At 41.7% G+C, this 24,702-nt stretch overlaps 1 protein-coding gene across 1 annotated transcript in view; it reads left to right on the forward strand.

Annotated features, from left to right (window-relative positions):
* The window catches only part of pdia5 (protein disulfide isomerase family A, member 5), a 147,415-nt gene that overhangs the window by 103,015 nt on the left and 19,698 nt on the right, over positions 1–24,702 (forward strand). The window contains exons 10-14 of the mRNA XM_080498412.1: positions 6,015–6,086; positions 8,014–8,150; positions 20,947–21,017; positions 22,393–22,556; positions 22,928–23,058. Of these exons, the coding sequence (XP_080354538.1) occupies positions 6,015–6,086; positions 8,014–8,150; positions 20,947–21,017; positions 22,393–22,556; positions 22,928–23,058 (575 nt within the window). The remainder of the gene's footprint in view (positions 1–6,014; positions 6,087–8,013; positions 8,151–20,946; positions 21,018–22,392; positions 22,557–22,927; positions 23,059–24,702) is intronic.

The following is a 24,702-nucleotide window of genomic DNA, read 5'->3' on the forward strand; positions in this document are numbered from 1 at the left end:
GTTGGTGTTTAAATCTGCCTGCAGACTTTCTACACACACAGTCTGGTACACAGTCGGAACAGAACGTGTGACTGATGATGTTTGATGATGTAGACTCTCCCAGCTGGAGCACCGCGGCACTGTCCTCATGTTTACAGTGCTGGAAAGCCAGCACTGGTTCTTTCAAGCTCGTTCATCTGTTTTTGTTGTTCTAGGCTTTTAGCCTCTTTTTTTTTATCCCCCGCCGTGGCTGATAGGCCCCGAAGGGGGATCTTGAAACAGTCTCCGTACGTACGTACCACCGTCCGTCCGTCCGTTCGAACGTTTCTACCTATATCTCGGCAACCCCTGGGCCCACAGTGACCAAACTTCACATGTGGATACATCTCAGAGGGGGAAGGGATACTATGGTGACCTTGACCTAATTTGCATATTAAGTAGGTCACAGGGTCACGAAGTGCTTAAAAACACATTTTGGGCTCTGGAGGCCTAGGTTTTTGAGCTAGGGCTCTGAAATTTTATACACACACGATACACACTCCAGGGATAACCTCCAGTACACCAAGTGACCTGACCTTGACCTTGAATATTGGTAGGGTCTGAAGTTTGCTCGTCATGGTTGCACAATACATGTATTTTCAAATAAACATGTCTCCTCATTTCTCAGCAGTTCCTGGGCCCACAGTCACCAAACTTCACACATGGGGAGAAGGGGCACCATGGTGACCAAGACCTAATTTGCATATCAGGTCACAGGGTCACTAAGTGCATAAAAACACCTTTTGACATAGCTTATGAAGAAGACCTTTCAGGTTCTACATAATTATCTACTAGGACCCATGGAACACCCTCTAGTGTACCAAGTGTGCTGCCTTAGAGCTGCTTTGTGAGAAAATAGAAAGCCCTCCGGCGGGGGATTAGCCCAGCAACGGCCTTCTTGTTTTTAAATGCTTCAGTCAGTAACAGCAGCAGAAGAGGAAAAGCAGTGGTTTAGTTTTTAAACATTTTGATGTTATACAAGTTACTTCTTTAACTCATCCTTTCACCAGATTTATTTGCATTTTATGATAAAGAATCAAAAAATGTGTAATGAATTAGGATTTAAAATTTTTGTAACAATCGATCATTCACACACACATTCACACACCAATGGAAATGTGTGCCATGCAAGGTGCTGTCACTCCACTGGGAGCTTTTCGGTGCTTTTTTTAGTGTGTTGCTCAAGGACACTTCGGCATGCAGGCAGGTGGACATGGAATTCAAACATGCAGCCTTCCGTTTTGGAGACGACCACTCGACCAACCAAGCCATGCCGCCCAGTTAATATATGTTTGAGCCATTATTGCACTTTGCCAAAAATGTTCTAAGTTATTAGCATGTCAATAAAAATGCTTTCAAAATGAAACGACTCGTAATGTAAAAATACACAAATCTGGCTGCATTTCTGGGAATTTAAAGCTGATTTATTTTGTGGGTTTTGTGCAGTTTGTCTCTGAATAATTGGTATCGTGGATGGGATAGTGGTCATATTAATTCCTTGAGGAAACACACCCAGCAACACTAGCAATTTTGATATTTTACTATTTTATTTCATTATTGGTTTTATTACATTGTTTGCCCTTGAAGTCCTTTGGTTCCAAATATATGGACACAAATCTCTATTCCTCTGCTTTGAGGGAAGAATCCATCTTGGTGGTGTGTCCATACGAATGTCTGTGTAATTGCCATTGTGAATGTTTGTTGTATTTTTCTCTTCACGCGTGTGTATGGTTTCATTAGAACAATAACTAACAGTGCCAATTCACAGCCCCTACATGACATCGTATTTAGAACTTTGTCATGTAAAAGCTAAACTTGGGTAAACTGTGAAACAGAAAGGCAAAACCAAAGTGTTTTCACACTGCAGCAGATAATTGCAAAATACCCCCAGAATACTTTGGTTTGTGATGCAAGCATGGAATTTAGCACAGGTACTCTTTTTAGTCTGCTGTGTTTTAAAAAAAAAAAGTGGTGCTGGCCACAAGAAATATCAAGATAGCAGCCATTTACTAAGATGGCCACCATCCAAATTGTAAAGTCTTATTAAATTAAAGAAAACTGGCCTGGCAGACATGGAACATTTGTCCAGAGGCCTCCTGTCTTCTCCAGACTGAGTCAGTACCCTCTCACAATGGAAGATGGCGACCTGGAGATACTGAAGAAGATTGTCATACTGATGTATGACAGGTCCAACACTGCTGCCACTGTGGACGAGGCCAGACTTGACATGTTTGCCAGAAAGCAGAGTCGTATGAGGCCATTCCACCAACCAGAACAGCTCTGCTCCAACATGCCAGACGTGCTGCCTACCAGGCTGGTTGTGTGTGGGGCCAGGCAACCCAATGTCAGCCAGGCTGAGCCGGAGGTTACAGTATGGCAAAGTGCACCCAGGACCAGCTCTGTCTCTGGTCCCACAACAGGAAGTACAGTAAAAATGTAGGCAGGGTTGTGAACGAATCGGAGACATCCAGCAAAGAAGACGGAAGCGGCTGGCAGCCGTAAAGTCGTTCTCTTGTGGCTGAGGTTAAACTTTCTCATTGTGAACCGCAGCGTCCAGCTCCTGTTGAAGCTCCGCCTCCTGTTCCTGAGAGGAGCGACAAGACCGCTGTCTTTTAACAACCTCGTTAAAAGACTGTGATGTTGTGTCACGCCAACGTTTTAATAAACCCAGTTAACAAATCAACGAGTGAGCACAAAGCGGTGCATGTGAAGAACAGCGGAGGGTTACGGCCAATAAAATAATAAAATATTGTGGGCAAGTCTAGTGTGACGATTGTCACTACCAATCAGCAGACGGCTGCATTGTTGCTCCTCCTCACAGACCCGTTCTTCAGTGCCAAGTACCTCAACGGAGGGGTAGCGGAAAATCGTACCTGGCTTTCGTGGGTTCTTTCCGTACCATCCACAACTTTAAAGTCGGACCGCGCGAAAACCTGTCCCACTCCGCAACAGAAAGTGCTGTGGAACTGTGCCTCAGGAGACCCTAGCTGACTCCACAGTGACCACAGTTCCCTGTCCCTTGTTCTGCTCAGCCAAGTTCCCCTTCTTCCTCGCCTGGGTGTCCTCTGGTTGCCAGGAACACTTGAATTTGTGTGCTTTTGCTAGAACACAGTAGTAGCGTGAGTGCCTGAATATTAGACTTTTTTAGTTTTACGGCATCTTGGGTTCCATTTTTGGTACAAACCACACTGTGTTACGTTACAAAGAATAATCATGCTGAAGTCTTAGACACAAAAGAGTTTGGGTTCCATTTTTAATGTTTCAAATATTTAGCTGCAGAAGAAGAAATTTCCTGTGCATGTGGCAGCTATCTTGAAAAATGGTTGCAAACACAAGTTTGACAAAATGGTAACTGCTAAGACAACAGTCTGGCGAAAGCTAACTTTGAACTCACAACAGGGCACAAAGAGACGGCAGCTCTGAAAGCGGTTTCATGTTACCAGTGGATCAGTAATCAGATGGTCTGTGGTCGTGGCGTTCCAGCCACACTCCTTCATAATGCATTGTCCCAACACAGGTAGCTTTTTTGGGATGTACTCCATGAACCATGAAGCAGTTGAGGTGCCACAGCGCTCTGCTCCTTACTGCGCCCGCCGCAGCTTTATCATCTTCATTTCCACATTAAACACTTTCTCATTCCGGTCCTGCTTTTTAATTAGAAAGGGACTGATTAAGTGCCTCTGTGGTTTGTCTGTGTGCGTGTGCGTGTGCGTGTGCGTGTGCGCATGCCGCAGCCGCCTTCCCTTTTTGTCCTCTGTCCTTTCCAGTGTGAGTGTTTTGTACGTAGAGATACACTTGCATGCACATATACTACTTTGGACTCTGTAAGTGTATGTGGGAGTACATGTGAGCATTAGTGTTCAGGAAAGGGCCAGCGAACAACCCTTCCTGCCCTTTGGTTTCAGTAATGAGCCCCTCACTGATAAACAGCAGTTCATCACGCAGGGTAAATCAGCATCCACACCTTTGGAGTTATCTCACCATTGCAACCGATGTTAGACCAACTTTTCAAGGTCTTTTAATGTTTTCATTCCTGGAGATTAAAGAAGCTTCCAACCCCCAAAAACCTCCAGCAATATCTACAGTTTGATCAACTGAGCTCACAGAATAGTGAAATTCCCAGATTCATTGTCCTTCCCACGTCCTTCCAGCCCAGAAAAACAGTGGAGACATCAGACAAATGACATTTATTTCAAATTTTCTGCACATATTTTACAAGGTTTGGGTGTACGGAGTAGAGATGAAGCAGGCGGATATGGAGTCGGTCATAAATCTCACTGATTGAATTTCTCGCAGCCACTTTTCACAAGTGAAGTCGGTTCATTTAAGATTCAAGTTTCGAACTCCAATCCAGTGTGTGTAGTCGTGTATCACCTTTAATGATTGTCCGCTCGGTGTCTCGGGAGCTGCTGCCGAGGTAGTCGCCATGCCGCGTGTTTGCAGGCTCACTCTGCCCAGAGGCAGTAACTACTGACACTGATCCTACGGCACCGGGCTGAGCCACCACGTCTGCTTTCCAGACTTCATTTAGCCGCAGTGAACGGAAGAGATAAATTCAGTCCTGTGAGGGAAATCTGCTTAGGTTTTGAATCTGCACTGACTGCGGAGCTAAGAAGATGCTTCCAGCTCATTTCTCATGCATTACAAATGGGTCACTGCCATCCTCATATACACTTTGAAGCTCAACTTACAAAATAGAAGACGCAGAAAAGATATCAAACACTGTCAACTCTGTTATCATGACCTTTTGAAGCTCGTAAAACATATTTTATACCATAAACTTTTCTTTCTGAATTGTTTGATCCAGATGTTGTAAAAGCTTGATTTGCTCGTACATCGCACTGTGAGCTCAGTTCAAGAACAGCTGTCATCATTGTCTTGCAACCAAAGGCAACCTGCAATAAAATTCAGACGGTATCAGATATTTGGGATGATCATGAATGCTGCTGCAACCTGTGGCCTGTTTGTTTACTTTACATGTAGTGTGTTTTGTTGGAAAGTGACCATAACAGTCATTACTAACGTAAAATGCTACTAGATGTTAAATACTACCAGGATGACCAACTACAGTGAATGCAACACGAGATAACACCAGAATGGCCGGAGGCAGATTTGTGTGGAATGTGCAATTAAGTTTGTTATATACACTTCTGCCATATGATGCTGGCCCTCAAAAATACCTTTCCCCTTGCCTCCCACATCAATGTCGCAACAGAGAGGGCTTTGTCTGACATTTTATTCTTGAGCAATCACGCCGACTCACATTGATTTAGTTTACATGTGAAAATACACAACTTTTGTTGTGTTATGGGTGTCTCGTTACACGACAATGGTGCTCAGAGCCATTGAAGACGAAATGTTTTGAAAAGAAGCTCCCAAGGCAGAAATTTCTGAACACGCTACTACTGCGTATGCGTACCACGTCCGTAGTAAACAGTTCTTCCGCACATGCTCAGTAGAGTGTCAGGACTCCCAGTCCATATTCTCCTGGACATGGTACTTTTATTTTGACAGTGACTGTGATAACAATCCAACTTCATCAACTGTCCACGAGAATGTCTGTGTTCTCCCATTGTTAATTTTCATTGTGTATTGTTCTCTGCAGATGTGTTTGTGGTTTCATTACAAAAAAAAAAAAGAAAACAACCAACAGCACCCACTACTAGCCCAACATGAAAACTACAGCTTTTCTGCCAATCCTACTAGAATTATTTATTCCAGCCGTGGTGGATATATCTGCGTTTGTCAAGTAAACAGACCCCAAAACACAATGGAAGCTTTGAGGTTTCACTTGCCCAGTCGCTCCAGACCTTTCCTCCTTCATTAGGCCTCAGTGCTCTGCCACGCCTTGCCACAGTTTCCACTCTATGTAAGGTCTTCTGACATCTGTCCCGCATGTTTGACACGTCTTATCTCTGTTTATGTGTTGGTATTAATTGAGGCTTTGCTAACTGGATGTTTATTGATGGTGTTGTTTTTGATTTCTTGTCTTTTAGGAAGGGGAAGTTCCTCCACCACTATGAGAACTATGGAGCCACACCTAAAGACATTGCGGACTGGTTAAAGGAGTAAGTCTGACTTTCCATCACATCTCTCATGGAACATTTTTAATGAGGCAACCCCCAAGATGTTTTATTATTTGAGATGTTTGGAATCCCTGGTTCATCAAATTAAAAGTTTGGAAGCAGTTTCTGAACAAATTTGGGCTCCAACGAGAAATAAACCCTTTGCAGCTCGCACCTTGAATGTCTGTCATTTCTTGCTTTCACCCCTGGTCTCCATGACACCTTTTCTTTCTTCTCCTCGCCCGGACTCATGTCGCCATGGTGCTATCAATCTACACCTGCTCCGCTCTGGTCTTGTTTTTCCCTTCTCACCCTTGGCCCATGTCTCACCCTTCCACCGGAACTGAACGGGGCGGCGGCCACGGAGGAATAGGCATAACAACTCCCTGCAAAGTCCTAATCTTTTACTACTACGTTTATTTAGGGCCCTGCAGTGTAATTTAAAAGCCATTGCCACACTAGCTATCAGCAATCAGGCTGACAGAGTAGTTACCATGTTTTAAAGTGAATGATTATCCTGAGTGTAATTACTCCTCCTCTTTAGGTTCAACAGCAGTTAATCCGAATTGGAACAAATACACCAACAAATGGGGATTTTTTTAAGTTACTTTAATATGAACGACAACAAAGATTTTGGGAAACGGTTGAAAATTCAGTTGTTTAGAAACCTCATCACATTCCCAGTATTTAGTTGGGGGTTTTTTTTGTTTTATTTTTCTTATACCTCCAATTCTTTTTTTTTTTTAATCTTTCTGTCATGTTCAGATAATTTATTTCCATGAGCTGGAAGCATCTCTCAACATAAAGCCCATTGTAGTGAAACCTTCTGGTGCAAAATACAGTGAAATGTCCAAAAGATCTTCTCCTCCAACTGTTGCATTCTCGGTGTTTTTACAAACTCACCCTGACCGCACGTCATTGAGGCTAATGCTAGTTTGATGGCTTTCATGGGAGCTTCACAAATATCTCAGCTCGGGATGCACCAATCCACATTTTTTCACTTCAAATCCGATCCCAATACCTGAGTGTGGATATCTGCCGATACCGATACTATTCCGATACCAGAGTTCTGTTTGCTTTAATATTATTGTCATCATTATTGTTGATTTTATATGAGGATGTAATGAACTCTACAGTAAAGTATGAAATGTAGGAGTGTTTACATGTATTCTCTCTACAGACAACTTGAGGTTAGTATAAGATCAGAAAGGGAAGCAGTACAAAGTACTTTTGTTCCATTAGGACAATGTGGGGGTCTGCGTGACATCATCATCTGATAATAAACTAGTTCTATCTTTAAAACTACCGATGCGAGATCGGATCGGCCTTGTGCCCAATCTCAGCTCAGATCTCATATTAGAGAAGAGGCCTCTGTACGATTTTATGTCTGTTCCTCTTAAGAAATATGTTTAAAGAAAATCTGTGTCTTCTTTAAAATCTTTATAATTCGCTTCGTAGTTTGGCAAAAAGTACAGCTTCTTGTAGGTCAGTTTTGAATACAAATGAATCATTTGTAGGTCTCCTGTGACTCAATGTGTGTTTTTTTCAAAGCTATCTCTTCTCATGTGGCTTCAGCTTTGATCAGTGATGATTAGAATAAGATTGCAGAAGAGTCATTGTGTGTTTGTTTTTGAAAGGACTTGTGTGCGTGTGTACACAAGCAAAGGGAGTGTGCACTTGTTTATGTCTCATCCACTCACACTTTGGCATGGCAGCACTGAGGTGGGGCCGCTTCTCTCTCTCTCTTTCTCTCTCTCTCTCTCTCTGTGTGACACACTGGGTGGAGTGTTGGCTGCAGCTGTGTCTGATTTTTTTTTTTTTGATTGTTTCTCCATACACGATACAGATAGATACACGTCAGCTGGATCATGTGCGCTTTGTGAAATATGTTTCCCTGATGTGGCCTTCACTATTTCTCCTTCCTGTTCAGCCCTCAGCCCCCCCAGCTGAAGGCCCCCGAGGTGCCGTGGTCAGAGACGGACTCGGCGGTCTTTCACCTGACGGATGATTCCTTTGACGGCTTCCTGGAGGAACACCCTGCCGCCCTGATCATGTTCTATGCTCCATGTGAGTCTGAAAACCAAGTGAATGTGAGCAAGATTCATACTCACAAGATTTAAGTGTAACATCACATTTGATTAACATTTTCTGTAGCCAATTCATTCTGAACGGAACTGCATTTCAAGCAGAGCCCCCCCCCCCACCCCCCCCCCATGTTCTGCTGTGGGTGGGAGGGGCTTAAATTTCCAAATTCTTTGATTGGATGTCAGATTAGGACACGTTCTCATAATAGAGACCCATTTTCAGGAAGGGAAAAGAAGAGAATCTGATAGAAAGAAAAAAACTAGTCATAATTTTTAGCCACAGATCACAGAACAGATAAATGAACTGTTAACTTAAAGTCAAATAATTTTAACATAAGTGGTAGAATTTTTTTTTACAATTCAATAGCAAATGAACACTATTGAAATCATGTTATCATATATCTTCATCACATAATTTGTATTTGCACAGTGTGAATGCACTGTATACAAGCAAGAGCATACATACATGCAGTACAGGTACGCGCACATAGTGCATACCACATTTTAGGGTCACTTTTAGTCTCGCACACTGCAATTGTGTGCTTGCTTATTCATTACCAGCCCAGATATCATATAAATACAATATGTTGTATGTCAGGTTTGATTGAATGTCTCTCTGCTCACAAAGCTCCAACGATGTCTTTTAAACGAGCCATATCATGCAAAATTCACTTTCTAATGGTTCTCCTACAGTAATAATCGTCCCCATACCTGGAATGTCACTCCAGAAGTGAAGAAAGTCGTCTTGTTCATTGGCTTGTTTAATAAAAAGTAAAGTATGTGCTCCAACAAGCGAATCAGAAAGCAAACCCTGTGAAGCGTCACCAGGTAGACCCTCATTTGACCCGTCCACTATCAGCCGGCTCCGCTAGACTTGTAATAAAGCTTAGATCTGTACCGACTATCTATGATTCGCAATGTGAGGATTGTAAGTAAAATTCTTTAATTTGTATGCTTTTATATTACTTTTTGAGGCACCAGGCTGGTTAGTTTTTGTTTTTGTTTTTTTATTTATTATTGAGTTATTATTAAGTTGCAACGATTCCTCATTTACTAACTGTTAGTAAATGAGGAATAGTTGCAACTTTAGAGTAACGTCCTAATAATGTATATAAAGTATTAACTGATACTTAACTAATATATTAACTCACACTTTACAGACCAGTTATTAATAGTTTGTTAACCATCTACTAATAATAATATACTTTGTGGAACAGCAAAATATCACATTATTGTACCTCAGCCTTGTTCCACCCATTGGCTTTTGTGTGTGCTGCATTTTACCCTCCTCTCCAAAACAAACCCAACAAACACCACAAGTGAAATTGTTATCAATAACACAGATGTGTTTATTGTTTCGAAACACAAACAATATACAACAATATAGCACTTTTTGTGCTAAACAGAATTTTAGAGGGACATTTTATAACCAAACATCACAACAATGCCATGGATTTATCCAGACATGAACATAAAACATATAGAACAAATATGGCTTAGCACAACTTGGACAGGGGGAGCCAATCCTGATCCTCAGGGCCACTCTGCTGCATGTTTTACATGTTTCCTTCTTCCAACACACCTGATTCAGAATAACAGAAAATACATAAAGTCAACTCATACATTCTTATCAATAGCGTTTAACATTTATTAAATGTTAATTGGTAGATGGACTGTGCTTATAGAGCACATTCTCGTCATTGCGACCACCCAAAGCGCTTTTACATTATACAATTTAGTATTTTGAACAGCAATGTTCTAAACTTTTATTTTATATTGAGATAACCACCTGCAGTTAAAACAAGTAGTCTGCATTTTTTTTCACAGGTATTGTTCAATGTTTCACAATAAAATATGATTGGAACATTGTATGCTCTGTTAAAAAAATCGGGATCTGCAGGTCAGTCTTTGGAGAAAACAAATGGTGATTTGTGCACCGGGACTACTTCCTTTGACCAGGTTGTTGGAGGAGGAGGATTTCTCCTGGGTCAGGTAACGGATTTCTTCTGTGGCAGTGTGCCTCTTCTTAACAAGATGCTCTTCTTAACATTTAAAAAGCTGTTGGAGCTAGAGTGGCCTCAGTATCTGAAATGAGAGGACAGAGCATTAAAAAAGTGATTATAAGCCAGGTGAAGGTCAAATAAAATAATGAGCAGCTGGCAAATATATGGATGGATAGGTACAGAATGTGTGCGCGTGCTCACACACACACACACACACACACACACACACACACACACACACACACACCTCAGAAAATAACAATTCTACTAGTTGTTGGTCTACAACAGGTCTTACAACTCATAAATATTTTTTTTTCTGGGAAAACATGCACACACGCGCGCGCAAATTAGTAATTGGGCAATGAACCAAACCGGTTGGATGATGCAGTAGAACTATCAACCTGTGTTATCCTAATCATATAGTTCTAATGAAAAAATAACACGCAATCTTGCTTACCGTTGTTGTTCATGTGGTCCACAGGTGTAGTTTTCCTTTTACTTCTACCCGCTGTTGACTTTTTTTCTCTTTCTCCCGTAAGTACCTGGATTCATTTCGGCATTTTGCGCATCACCACTTCCGCTGGGAACACTGGTTTCTGACTTTTTAAACGACTGGGTATTCATTTTCTGAAATCAATGCGAATGTGAGCTTCGATAATGATCAGAATCTGATCATCCAAAGACGAACTTTCTCGTGAGAGAAGGGGGCGTGTCTGTCTAGGTTGTCGCTCGTCAACGTTAAGTGGTAATATGAGGTGATTGACAAGTTGATAACCAACCAATATGATGGACGAGGCCGGATCGCTCCTCCTCCAACACGTAAATCCAATTGTGATTGGTTGGTTTCACCCCGTCGCCCCGCCCCCTGGTACAATTCAAGCATGTCATCTGGCAGGAGCCAGTTACAGAAACTCTGGAAGATTGTTAATGTGTGTGAAAAGAACAGAGATCAAATAAAACAAATAGGTAGGCCCTAAACTTCATATATCGTCAAATGGTTTAGCCACTGAGCGAAGAGAGCTTGTTGAAAGCAGAACTAAATCTAAAAGAAGACACAGAGACATGATCAAATGGCTGCAGGAGAAAAAGCTTGTAAGAAGATGAATGCCATGCCAAAAATGCAAACACAAGATAAAGTTAAAGGAAAGTGTGAGTTTATATATTAGTTAAGTATCAGTTACTACTTTATATACATTATTAGGACGTTATTCTGAAGTTGCAACTATTCCTCATTTACTAATAATTAGTAAACTAGGAATAGTTGCAACTTTAGAATAACGTCCTAATAATGTATATAAAGTAGTAACTGATACTTAACAAGTCATTAGTAAGTAGTTTACTAATGGCTTATTCATGATTTATTACTAGTTTATAAGGTATAGTTATAAATCATTAACATACAGTTAACATGTAATTTTGGAGAATACAGCTTTAAATGATCTATTACCAATCTATAAGGCAGTTATAAATCCTTAATAAACTGTTAGCAAATATTCAACAAGCAATCTTATAACTCATTAACTAATAGCTATTAATGGTTTATTAACTACTTATAACGGATAGTTATTATAAAGTGTTACCTATGACTCCTTTAAATACATTTAGTACAGCCTCAGCCTGAAAGCCTCAGACTGAGAAGATATTGACCAATAGACCATTCAGTGTGTGAGTAGTGAAAGTCCTCCAACATGAAGGCTTTGAATGGAGGTCAGTCAGGACTGTATTTTAATTAAGGTTGCACTTACAGCCCAACTTCATCTTGAGGTTAAATAGTGCCATAATAACCTCTAAATATAAACTTTAATGTATTCCTCTGGCTCAGAATGTGTGATCAAAATGTCAATATTTTCACTAAACCAAAAAATTACCACAAAAAATTACTTCGATCTCAACATAAAACCAATTTTAATGAAACCTTCTGGTGCAAAATACAGTGAAATGTTGTGGAATTATGGGAGTTTTTACAAACTCATCCTAATGGCAAGGCTTTGAGGCTAATGCCAGTTTGCTATCTTTCATGGCAGCGTCACTAATGTCTTAGTTCGGGTCTCAGTGTTGTCTTGTGCTGCTCCATTTAAGAAATAAATAAAAAATAATCAATATTATCTTTGAAATTTTTACAATTTGTTTGGTGGTTTGGCCAGATCGGAGCCTCTTGTCGGACAGTTTTTGCCCATGGGCCTTATTTTCAACAACCCTGATGGAGCGTGCTCGTTTTATTTTAAGAAGAACAAAAAACCTGATATGACCTTTTGTTGTGGTCTTAATAAGTGTGACGGAGCAATATAACAGGGTTGTATTTGCATCCTCTTTTCAAAACATGTTTGACTTGGAGAAAGTAGTTTAAGTTCCAAAATATGTGCAGCTGAATGACAGAGGAGCTTCTCCCTCATCCTCTGTTTAAAACAGTCTTCACTCGTGAAACAGTCAGCTCGAGAGAGAAACTAAAGACTGAAGGCGAAAACAAGCAGGCCACAGTCAATTCAGCCTGCAACTCGCACTTCACTGTCCCCATATGCTTCACATAATCCTGCTTGTCATTTGTATTTACACACCAGTCTGCACACTTCTCTACATATGCCACACTTTGGCAAGAGGTCAAGTTTTCATGCACTCTCATTTTTCTGTATTTGGCCAGTTGGAGATTCATTATTTTTCTTTGCAGACACGCAGCTGCAAACATCAACAACAAACATGTCGGCCGTGTGGAACTTTAATATCTGTGAGAGTGATGTAAAGTTGAAAATACCTGCCATGTTAAGTCTTCAACACAACAACCTTGATCCGACATTTGAAGAAAAAACACTTGACGGAGTTCGGGAGTTTTGGAGGCTCACAGCGACAGTCAGACAGCGATTAACACAGCCCACGCTAGGCAACACTCGTCCTCATGAGCGTGACGTCAGAAGGCTCAGCAAATAACCAGCAAAATCATAGAATTCATGGGACTAGATAACCAGCCTCTCTCAGTGGTGGAAGACACCGGGTTCTGCTGACTCTCTCTCACGTGGTACCGGGATGTAAACAATACACTGACGTAGCCCCTCCAGAGCTCCACACAGTGTACTGACGTAGTCCTGCCAGAGCTCCACACAGTGTACTGACGTAGTGTACTGACGTAGTCCCTCCAGAGCTCCACACAGTGTACTGACGTAGTGTACTGACGTAGTCCCTCCAGAGCTCCACACAGTGTACTGACGTAGTCCTGCCAGAGCTCCACACAGTGTACTGACGTAGCCCCTCCAGAGCTCCACACAGTGTACTGTCACTTCCAATGTCTCCTTAAAGAAGGTCTCTCATCCTCTGTAAGTGTCACCACTGATATGTGGACCTCAGACGTCAGTCCTCTGTCAGTGCTGAGTTGAACAGTCACTGGATCGATGCAGATTTAAACATTTCCTTTGTAAATTATAAGAAAGGTCAGCATTAAGTATTTTTTTCATTATTTTGAAATTATATTGTTTTGTCATTATTTGATTCAGGCAGTGTTGAGATATATTGCCTTTTATTTATTAGATTTTTTTTTCACTATTCAACCTGTTGAGAGCCTTGATATTTTCAATCTGTTAAAGATTGTGTTACTGATATCAGGTTATCTTAAGTGTTTTTCACTTGTTCTTTATAAGGTTTTTGTATTTTTTCTCTAGAAAAAGTAAAATCACCCTGTGACTAAGTTAAGGTGATTTTATTGTTCCTTTTTTCCAAATAATCTAGCCAGTAGCACTCATCATAACTCAATTGAAAAAAGTACAGCCAATCCATGTGATCGGCACTTTTTACCATCAGTGATCGGCAGCAGAAAACCTGACCGGAGCATCCCAAGTAATCATGTCAAAAATGAAGTAAAGCTAATGTAATCCAACCAAATTGTGTTTCCCTAGCAAACTTAATTTCTGGAGCTACCGTGTATATTAACTTTGTCTGCTATATTTTTCTTACTGTGTACTATGAATGTATAACATGTAGGTCAAGGAAGATGAGACCTCGTAGTTCTCACTGAGGTCAGAGGTGTCCAAACTAAAGCCTGAAGAAAAAATTATGTAGTAAGGCATTAACTTTTTAACATAAGTCGATGGACAATAACAACAATGGCAATCTACAGTGGTCCACACTCGTCCATATTCTCCCCGTGATAACAATCCAACTTGGTCTGTCATTGCAAATGTCTGTGTACTCCCATTGTTTATGTATATAGTGTTTTGTTCTCTGCTCACGTGTGTGTGGCTTTATTACAAAAACAAACCACAGCGCCATCTCATGGCCAGGCATGCTAACTCCATTGTTTTCAGAGTTTCTGCCGTTTCCATGTAAATGGACATTGTTTTCCAAACGTTGCCACATAAACGTGAAACTTTCCTGAAATGAAAACGCAAAAACAAGATTTCAGTCAAAACATTGTATTGTAAATGGAGCCTAAGATTTATTGGAAATAAGCTTCTTCACATTCTGGTATAGTCACTCCTTCATTTGGTTCGGTGACGTTCACATTCACTTTAGAGACTGGACCAAACCTTCTGGACCGGTTGTTCAAATCTGCGTTATTTTTACCACTGGTTAAGCCCGAACCGCCGGTTAAATCCTTAATCAGCCATTAGCTAAATAACCGTTAAATATGGGTTGTTTAAAACACGGTTAGTCATCACGTGAGCTAACGTCGCTGTCAAAGTTAACAGTGAGGTTAACAACACTCCACCAAAGACTCCGCCCACTTTCAAGTCTCCGTGCTTCCATGTTTTGTCTTAAACATTGTGGTGGACGGCAGCGCAATGTTTTCATCTGGTCTATAAAACTTCCATCAAACATGATAAACTACGCTGCTATCAGGATATTAAAGTGGAGTACGAAGCCCCAGAGTGGCCATAGAGAAAATAACGCGTGGGAACGAGATCATCTATCTCTGAGATTCTTTATTTGTGGCCACGAAAGGAGTCTAGTATGAGGCTCCACTACGAGACGCACAGCTACGAGATGCTCTGCCCATAGAACTTATTTATAATGAAGCAATACTTTTGGTTCATTAGTAACTACTAAACAAACTACATACTCCTGTAAAGGAAAGCTGGATTTTTTTTGCCGTAAAATTAGTTTTTTAATGGCCTCATGTGAAAAAGAACTTTAATCAGCGTGTGTTTACATAGGTTGCCTGGAAATGGCTATCGAGCTGCGTTGTATCATTCTACACCTCCATTCCTCCTGATGTTGAAGCATTTGATTCAGACACGTCCAGATGTTGTATGATAAGCCCCAGCCTCATTTATTTATGGTAAAGAGGGAATACGTGGTGCTGAGAATTAGGTCCTCTCTTTATGGACCAAGGTGAGTTTAACATGTCTGTATTTCACATGCTTTAGTTAGAAAACACCACAATCTAAGGTGGTCTATATCATTTGGTCTCAAAGCTCCATAATTGCAAATATGACGGGACGGAAGCAGCATTGGTGCAAAAATATAATACTCCAGTTATTAATTTGAGGTTACTATTATTTAAGGAAATCCAATCCTTCCTTTTTTGAACTGGCATCATGAACGCAGTGCTGCCAGTGAACGCCATGGTGAGAGTTAACCACTGTTAACTAGTCGGCCATGGTGAGAGTTCACCACTGTTAACTAGTTAGTGTTGGGATCTCACGAGACCACAGAAAGTTTGTTCATTTCGAGGGAAAGGCGATTTTCATTTGTCGGGATACACAGTTACGACATATGAATTCAGACCCAGTGGCGGGACCTGTTGCCACAGCAGCACATGCAAATCTTCCCTCACTTTCTGCTCAAAAGACACTTCCCCCATGCAGTCAGCCAGTCACCAATTAGGTGAGGCTCTCATGATTTCACACTTTTGAATCCCCCAACCTTCAGCAAAAGCCTTTGGAAGTGACTCCTCAAGGAGTCTTGCCCGGTGAACACCAGGGAGGAACTGAGTCCGAGTAGCTACGCTCACAAAAGGCTTTTTCTCCTGTTCTTTGGTGGAGGAGGTGGGTTGCTGGAGGCAGCTCACCCAGCATTAGCATATAGCTAACACCAGAGCCTGCAACCAGAGGCCTTCACTCCTCAACTCCTCTGCTGACCAGACCATGAGGGTCAGACCTTCCCCGGATCCAGAGACCAGCACCCAGAGTCTGATCTCCCATCAACCAGGGAAAACCAACCATGCATAGAACTGTTTAGCTTTTATGAAGATGTGTGGATTCTATTACAGTGATTGAGTTCTATTGATAATGATAATAGGAGCAGTTATCAACCTGTAAACCAACGTTAGCTCTGCCACAGACACAGGGTCTGCATGCTAATATTTGCTTTACTAACTAGTTAACTCACAATCCTACACATATCACATCAAAGACAACATCACACAGTAACTGAACACCATCTGACGACTCCTGACGTTTTACAAAGAAAGTCTCATTCACATCAACTCAATCTGGAAATTCTCCTTTAACAGGAAGCAGAAGCTAAAGACTAACTTTCATGTTCCATTGTTCTCCCAGCACACGGTCGAGACCCAGGACAGACTTCCTGCTCTCTGGTAACCACCATTTGGAATGTAGTTTCTTGTGATCCGCCATCTTGTTTTGTAGTTCCATCACGTCTCACACACACACCAAGCTGTAGCTCGGTAGTTAGAATCTGTTTTATTTATTTTCATTGTAAATTTAAAAAAATTGGGGAATCATACTTGCTGTGTTATTAATGAGCACAAAGGTGAATGAAATGTCGACCTCTTCTGTGTCAAGAACTCCAAAATCCTTCAAGCTTTACTGTTAATTCTGGTAATTGTAATTAATTTAACTATTAATTCAAATTCCTAATTAAGTGTTTAGTATATCTTATGAGACTGATAGAACTGAATTGGCTATCAGTTCCTGTTAAACAGATGGTGCTCCAAGGTATCTGATACAGATCAGATTAACATTTCAAAAACATAACTCTCTTTGATAATTATTAATCATTTTTGATAGCCAAACACAACATTACTGGTACCTAGCGATCCTCGTGAGTTAAGAAATCCCTACGTTAGCCATGGTGACAGTTAACCACTGTTAAATAGTTAGCGGAGGTCCAGAGGTGCATTAACTTTAACGTCAAGATAACACCCGGTTAAAGTTAACCCAGTTTTGAACAAACTGCTGTTAAATTTAGCAGTCGGTTTAATGTATTTAAGGGCTGGTTAAACGATAACTGACTTTTAAACAACTGGCACTGGAAAACGTCACACTTACACTAGCTGCTGGTTAGGGGGCGCTGTCGCCTGAAACAAACACTGATCAGAGAGGAAGTACAGAAGAAAGACAGCTCATTGATTGGTCCGGATCGAAAGAGGAAGTCCTGCTGCTTTAGCCTGTGGTGGCTAGGTTTGTTAGCTCGTGGCTAATGGGTAGCCACAAACAGCTGATATATAGTCTTAAGACCAGATATTAATGAGAGTCTTCCTCACTATTTCTTTCTCTCTACTCCATATCTGCCCGCGGGATATTTTCCGACTTTTTCTTTCTACGTCTGCTTCTTCTGACTCGAGTTTCTAGTATCCAAACAAAATCTTGAGTATATTTTCACTTGCCTGGACCTCCAACACATTGTCATATTTTCTATTTCCCACAATCATTTATTTAAAAATCGGGACACGTTACAGTGGAGAAGTGCAACTGGTAGAGGCAGGGAGCCTGCTAAAGTATAAAACAAGAAGGAAATCATGTTGATATTTCGGGAACAACATGATTGAATAAAGTGAGTGCAGCAAACAAACTGGTGCTTCCTCCTCTGCAGCGGCACCTCCGCTTCACAGATGCTTTCACCGCATGTGAATCCCCCTGCAGACAGCAGACAGTCACCCAGACTCTCAGATCAGGATCAGCTGACACACACACACACACACACAAGCCAGGACTCAAGTATCTGTTTACCTGTAACAAATCAAACGCATCTTTCACACCCTGATGTAACATTTATTGCACACAATTACCTGTCTTTCTGTCTCGTGCACACACACATATGCACAGATGCCCAGCCTTGCTGCTTCAGTGCCGTTTCTTAATGGCCCTGCTGTCACAGTGAGATTAATGGTCTCCCAGCCACTGCCATCAGCTTGCATTTCTGTCCACCTCTCAGTGTGGCTATTCTCACCACCCTCTGAACAGTACTCAGCGGGGGTTGTTTGCATGCAGGTTCTTACGGAGGCAAAACCTCCGACTGAATGCTCTGTTTTCCCAGAGTGGACTCAATCACGTCCCGGTCCAAAACAAAAGTTTCTCTCTCTGCGCATTGGAGCGAACCACGGTCATATCTCAGCAAAGGCTGATGGGGGAAAAAACACAATAAGTGACATGATGATGTTTGATTACTCGAATGTTTGGCTGTTTCTGTTGCATCCGAAGTTCACAAAGTCTGATTTTTAACCCCTTTTATTCCTATTGTCTCACTACTGACTAGATTGAGGCCTCGTTTACATGACATTTCAAATGAAATCGTTTTGTTTTTGTGTTTTCATTTCAGAAAAGTTTCAAGCTTACATGTTGTTTTGAAAATGATGTTCATTTATATGGAAATGCTGAAAATTATGTAGTTTTCATGTTGGGCCACGAGTGGGTGCTGTTGTTAGTTTTTGTAATAAAATAACACATGCACACAGAGAACAAAACACTATAAACATTAACACTGGGAGAACACGGCCATTCCAGTGATCAGACGACTAAGTTGGATTGTTTTTAGGGTGACTGTCAAAATAAAAGTACAAAGTGACACCACAGAGGAAACGTTGTTCTGACTGGCTCAACTGAACATGTGTACAACTACTATTTACTATGGGTGTCCAAAAGTTTAGCATTTTCACTTGAACACATTCTTGTATAAATGGGGGCCTAATGCACATTTGCGTGTTCACTTGTCCATCACAGGACAAACAGTCATTTACAGTCACTGATTACTAATTAGAAGTTGGAGAGAACTCCCAAACTACATTTATTTCCGGTTTGGGAACTGTTTGAGTCAGAATGCTGAATTTAGACCAGTAAATTGCTGCAGTGGACGCAGACACCAGATGACCGCACAACACCCTGACAGTAAAGGCAGATCTTTTATTTTTTCTACTGTGTATCAGTGTGTAGCCAGTTTGTTCACTCTCCTAACTCTCAGCTCTTCTCCCCCACATTATGTCTGACTCAGCAATATTTCTGTCTTTTTCTGTGAGCCCTCCCCACCCCTCGCCTCCTAATCGTGGCCCTCATGCGTGGCTTGTTTCAAATGCAGAGCGGCGCAGGGCACAGGACGGACATTCAGATTTCTCTCCTGCTCATCACTTTCAAGGGTCAGACAAAGTCCTTCTTGTCACTCTGGTTTGCTGGCAAGCCGCAACACAATCTGCATGATCACACACTACAATGACTTGGTTGAAAGAGAAGCAGCTTTTCCTTCCCACGAGGCATATCACACTTGATTTATAGCTTGTGCCAGCGCTGCCTTGTATATTGAAGAAAGGAATTCCTGAACTGTTATGACAAGGGCAATTTACCCAGTTTGGAAATGGACCAAGTTTGTTTCATGCATCTGTGCACAGCAGCGATATGAGCACATTTCTCATCCCCGATCAAACAGCATATTTATTACACCTTAAGACAAAGCACCTTGTATACAGTGTGAGACAAAAGTTGTGGTACAAATTTGAAAAAAAAAATTCTCTCCGAATATAAAAACAAGTTTTCCGGTGCCTCCATGCAATATGTAACTTTCCTCTGACGACAAACACTGAGGGTGTTCATGACGCTTCAGAGCCAACATTTGTTTAAAAGAACAGTTGCAGCACAAGCCTTATGGGAAAAAACTGCTCTACTTCTTAATTAAGACTATTTGAATTGGAGCGAATTGTGCAAAAGCTTTCTAAAATACAGATTGGTGAATGGTGGATCCGAAGGTCTTGCCATGCAGATATTGTTTGTTGTCCCTGTGTGCCATCAAGTTTTTCTACCCACAGTCCAAAAACAATCAGGTTCAGTGGTGATGCTGAACTACCACTGAACCTGAACTGAACCAGTGTAAACGATGTCCGTTTACACAGCAGCAGCATTTTCGCTGTCTTCACGGAAAAGGAGCCAGATCATTTTAGAAACCTGTGTTCTCCCCCGTTTCTATAGAGACATAGTCGCAGCATTTCGAAAACTTGTGTTTTAAGTGACTCCGGCCACCATTGGCCCTTGGAATGCAATTATATTTTTCCGTTTTCATCATTTTCAAAGTGTTCCCGTGGAAATGCTAAGCTTTTTTGAAACGAAAACAATGCGTTTTCACTTGAAGTGTCGCGTAAACAGGGCCTTTCGTCTGGACCTTGTTTTCTCCGATACACTCATACCTAACATGCAGTTGCTAATCAGACTCCTTCTAAACATGCGAGACTCCAGCATCAGCATGACGGCACTTAAACCCTCCAGCAAACCAGTGAGCAGAGGAGAATTACAGCTGGTGACTCATTGATCCAAACGGACTGTGGATTCAACGATGATGCCAATAAATCACCTCATGGGGGCGTTCAGTGCCATTTCTCTTGAAATATATGATTATCCTTTTCTGTACATTATACCTTCTGTAAGATTGAGAGGTGATTTTGTAATCAGGAAAATGTCTTACTTACTCACGCAGGTTTGACAGCTTTATTCAACGTGCCATTAGAGCTGGCTGACAATGGGATTCATTTACAACTGATTTACAAGTTTAATTAATTTCACTATGCATGGTTATCTTTTAGGGAGCGTCTTTTCATGTATTTTTGTATTTTTGCTTTTATTCTCTCAGGGTGCGGCCACTGTAAGAAAATGAAGCCGGAGTATGACGAAGCAGCTGAAATCCTCAACAAGGGCTCAGACGTAAGTGACACGACCTCCGTTTGTGTTTTGTTTACATGTGTAGAGTGCGCATGTCGACCGGCCCGTGTGTTTCTCATGTCACACTCTGATGAACACACACAATCCTGTGGCAGTGCCTCATTAACAGGTCGCACTAATCCCTCCTCCTGGCCTGCAGGCTGCTGGCCGACAGTCCGGTTCTCGATGTGTTTCTGATTAGTCGGGCGTGTTCCTCACCTCTCTCCTCTCTGCTATGCCGTCCCCTCGTGGTAATCTAACCTCCCCAGCCAGGGGCAGGGCCTACAAAACTCCTGCCTGGTGACTGTAGCAATTATCTCATCCATGAATGTCCCCCCCCCCCTGCCCGCCGCTTGGACCTTGTCCTTGTGGCTTTCTGCCCAGCACTGGAGGTCAATGGGAAAAGCCGAGTCATTATCTCATATGGATGGACGGGAGCCACTCTTACCCTGAGCTTCTTAGAAAAATACTATTCATCATGCTTAATTTATTCTTAAAAGCCATCAAACACGGACCACATAGAAACATACCTCCAAAAACACTATCACGTGTTGCCACACAAGTAACTAATTACTGCTTTGAAGATCCCCAAAGCTTCGTTTTTTGGGGTTTTTTTTTTACTGTTGTACATTAAAACAGCGGTAGAGCTGCTGACTACGGCCGTCAGTTGAACAGATTGTTTTCTGTGGTGTCAGATGAAGCTGTTTCCAGCTACTGTTTCTCAAAATTGTGTCGAACACAAGAATCGTGGGCCCACAAGAGATACAAATCCGGCCGCCAAATCACCAAGCAAATGGTAAAAATTACAACAAATTTCTTAGCATTCATGGACAAAACACGAGCTGAGATGTCTGTGATACTGCCATGAAAGATAGCTAACTAGCATTCGCCTCAAAGCCATGCCGTGAGGTGCTGTTTTCATTAAAATTGGATTTATGTTATATTTTCTGTTGTAATTGTTTGGTTTTGTAAAAAATATCAATGTTTTCATCACCTATACTTTGTGCCACATCAAAGACAAACTTTTCAGAAACGAAAAAGCAAAAATTATGCATTTTGACTGGAAACATTGCGTAATCTGGGCCTTATTTTCACTTTTAACCAGATGGACCTCTTTTCATCTGCTAAATATAAGTTGATTGCATTCCTATTCCTATTCTCATCCCACAGTGCTGTCAACATGTGATTTTTCCACCTTTTCCAGGTCAACTTTAGAATGTTTAGCTAATTTTTACAGCCTCTTCCCTCCCCTCCCTCTTACAACCCGTAAAGGTTGTGAGCCACCTCTACATGGAGAAAAAACTTTAGCTGTCATTTTTCAGCCTGGCTTAAAGTGCTCTATGGGTCTTTGTTGATGTTGTTGTGTTTCTCTCCCCAGAGTCCCGGTGTGTTAGCAGCAGTGGATACCACGGTGCACAAAGCTGTGGGGGATCGTTTTAAGATCTCTGGTTTCCCCACTGTGAAGTATTTTGAGAAAGGTGAAGACAAGTACACGTTGCCGCAGCTCCGCAACAAAGACAAGATCATCGAGTTCATGCACAAGTGAGTCACACAGCTCACTGTACCTGTTTGTGTCGGGTGCACCATCAACACATCACACTCACACTCCTGAAGCTCGGAAGCATTGATTAGCTTCAGTGTTGTTTTTCAAGGTTTGCATTCACTGGAGCAGACTCCTTTTTGTCAAAGCTGTAGTGACATCAACCCCACCGTGGAAAATATAGTCTGCATAAAGACGCAATCAGAGGTCAAGACGGCATTTTACATTAAGCTCACATAAATTCCCATTCAGTGTGAGTTCCATTAAATCATCATGACTCACTTCTCTCTGGGAAAAAACGTTGCAAAGTGTTTTACATGCTTTTTTTCAAAGCCTTGTCACAAATAGCTTTAATTTGCACTCTCACACGCAGTCCGCAGGCGCCTCCTCCACCGGAGCAGTCCTGGGAGGACAAACCGTCCAGCGTCAGCCATCTTGGATCCGAAGATTTCCGAGAGGCTCTGAAGAAGAAGAGGCACGGTCTGGTGATGTTCTATGCACCCTGTAAGTGTCTGCATCATCCACTCGGCTCCACAGCTGCTAACTAACAAATTGCTTTGGAAGTGAGCCTCCTTCACAAAGATCTGAAGTAAATCCTCAAAGGCTCGTCTATAATTGGCAGTTTTCAGTGAGTGTTAAGGTTCATACACTCTGCTGTAGTGATAAACACAGGAACTCAATGCAGTCACGGCTGTGCCCTGTGAAGCTGGATGTCATGATATCCTGGGTTTAAAACATTGCATGTATGTGACGTGGAGCTTCTGGCCAGGACCCACGTTGTTCAGTATGTGAACCCCACCTAAGCCGCGGGGAGACTGAGGAATGATTCCGTCATTGAAAATAGCTCCAGCGAGTTAAAGATGAGAAAAACACAAGTGGCCTAGTAATCCCTCCTCCTTTCAGATTGGTCACTTTAAACGTCGCTGTTTCCCGGTCATATAATTAATGGCAGACTATCAATAGAATGAATGATTAGGATTTTAATGTTACTTTAAAAAAGCTGATTTACGTTTCTGTGAACAACCAAATTAAGGAAAATTAGTCAGTTTAACTGGCACAATTTAAAACAAAAAAAACCCCCACCTCTATACATTGTTCCCAGTACAAAATCAAATGAAATCTGAGAGGTAACTGTGTAAGACTAAAGGCTGATTCATACTCCATAAGAACAAAAAGAATGTTTGGCAGTGCAGGGTCCTGCTGAACAAAATGACTTAATTTCCTTCGGCGAGCTCTTTCTGGCCAAAGAAATTGGATTCAGCTGTTCTGCCCGGGCCGAAGCACTGCTGTGTTGTACACATTCGTGTTCCAGCTGGCTAATAACTATCAGTCATATTTTAATCATCCTTAGCTTGTAACCTCGCTACTGTATGAGCCCCGCAGCTCATGAAAATATCAGAGTTGAGAGTTACATGATGCACTTGAACGCATCACGAAAAAGCGGTTAGTTCCTGTAGTTAAAACCGGACCATCATCAACTTTCTCTTTTATTCCTGAAACAGTTGAGAGAATTGTGTTTCTGAAAACATTGAAAGTGAGAAATAAGAGACCATGTCTTTTGTGTGTCATCAACAGTGTTCCTACAAGTAGTTAAACTACCCGAAGTCAAGATAAAGTTCAATACAGACATTGCTTTGTTGTATTTAGACAGCTGAATGTCAATAAACATTCAGATTGTGCAAAAAAAAAAAAAAAAAAAGAAAGAAAGTGAGAAATAAGCTGTGCAGTTAGTCGTTAAAACGCTGCTTCACAAATGTGTGGCTGCTATGAGGGGGTGTGGCCTGCTGTGAGGGGCGTGGCTTGCTGTGAGAGGTCAGTTCGACAGCTTCTTCGAATGAACTCTCCTGGTGAAAAAGCATTTTTTCCAGCAGCTGGCTGACGTCATTGCCCGACATTTCTTGTTGTTGTTATGGGTTCTTATGAGAATCTGCAGGGGCCTTGACTTGCTCAGCCTTGATAGTGTACCTCTGACCAAGAAACAGTGATGTTTAAAATGGCCTAACAGACAGGAGGAGGGATTACGAGGCTGTCTATACAATGCCTGCCCACAAAGTGCCAAAACTCAACATCACTGCATGCGGCAATATCACAGGAGCCACAGTCGGAGACAGTGAGCGCAGAAAGTGGTCTAACTGCGCGGTTGCAGTT

This window comes from Blennius ocellaris (genome assembly GCF_963422515.1).
Source record: "Blennius ocellaris genome assembly, chromosome: 6".
Classification (NCBI taxonomy): domain Eukaryota; kingdom Metazoa; phylum Chordata; class Actinopteri; order Blenniiformes; family Blenniidae; genus Blennius; species Blennius ocellaris.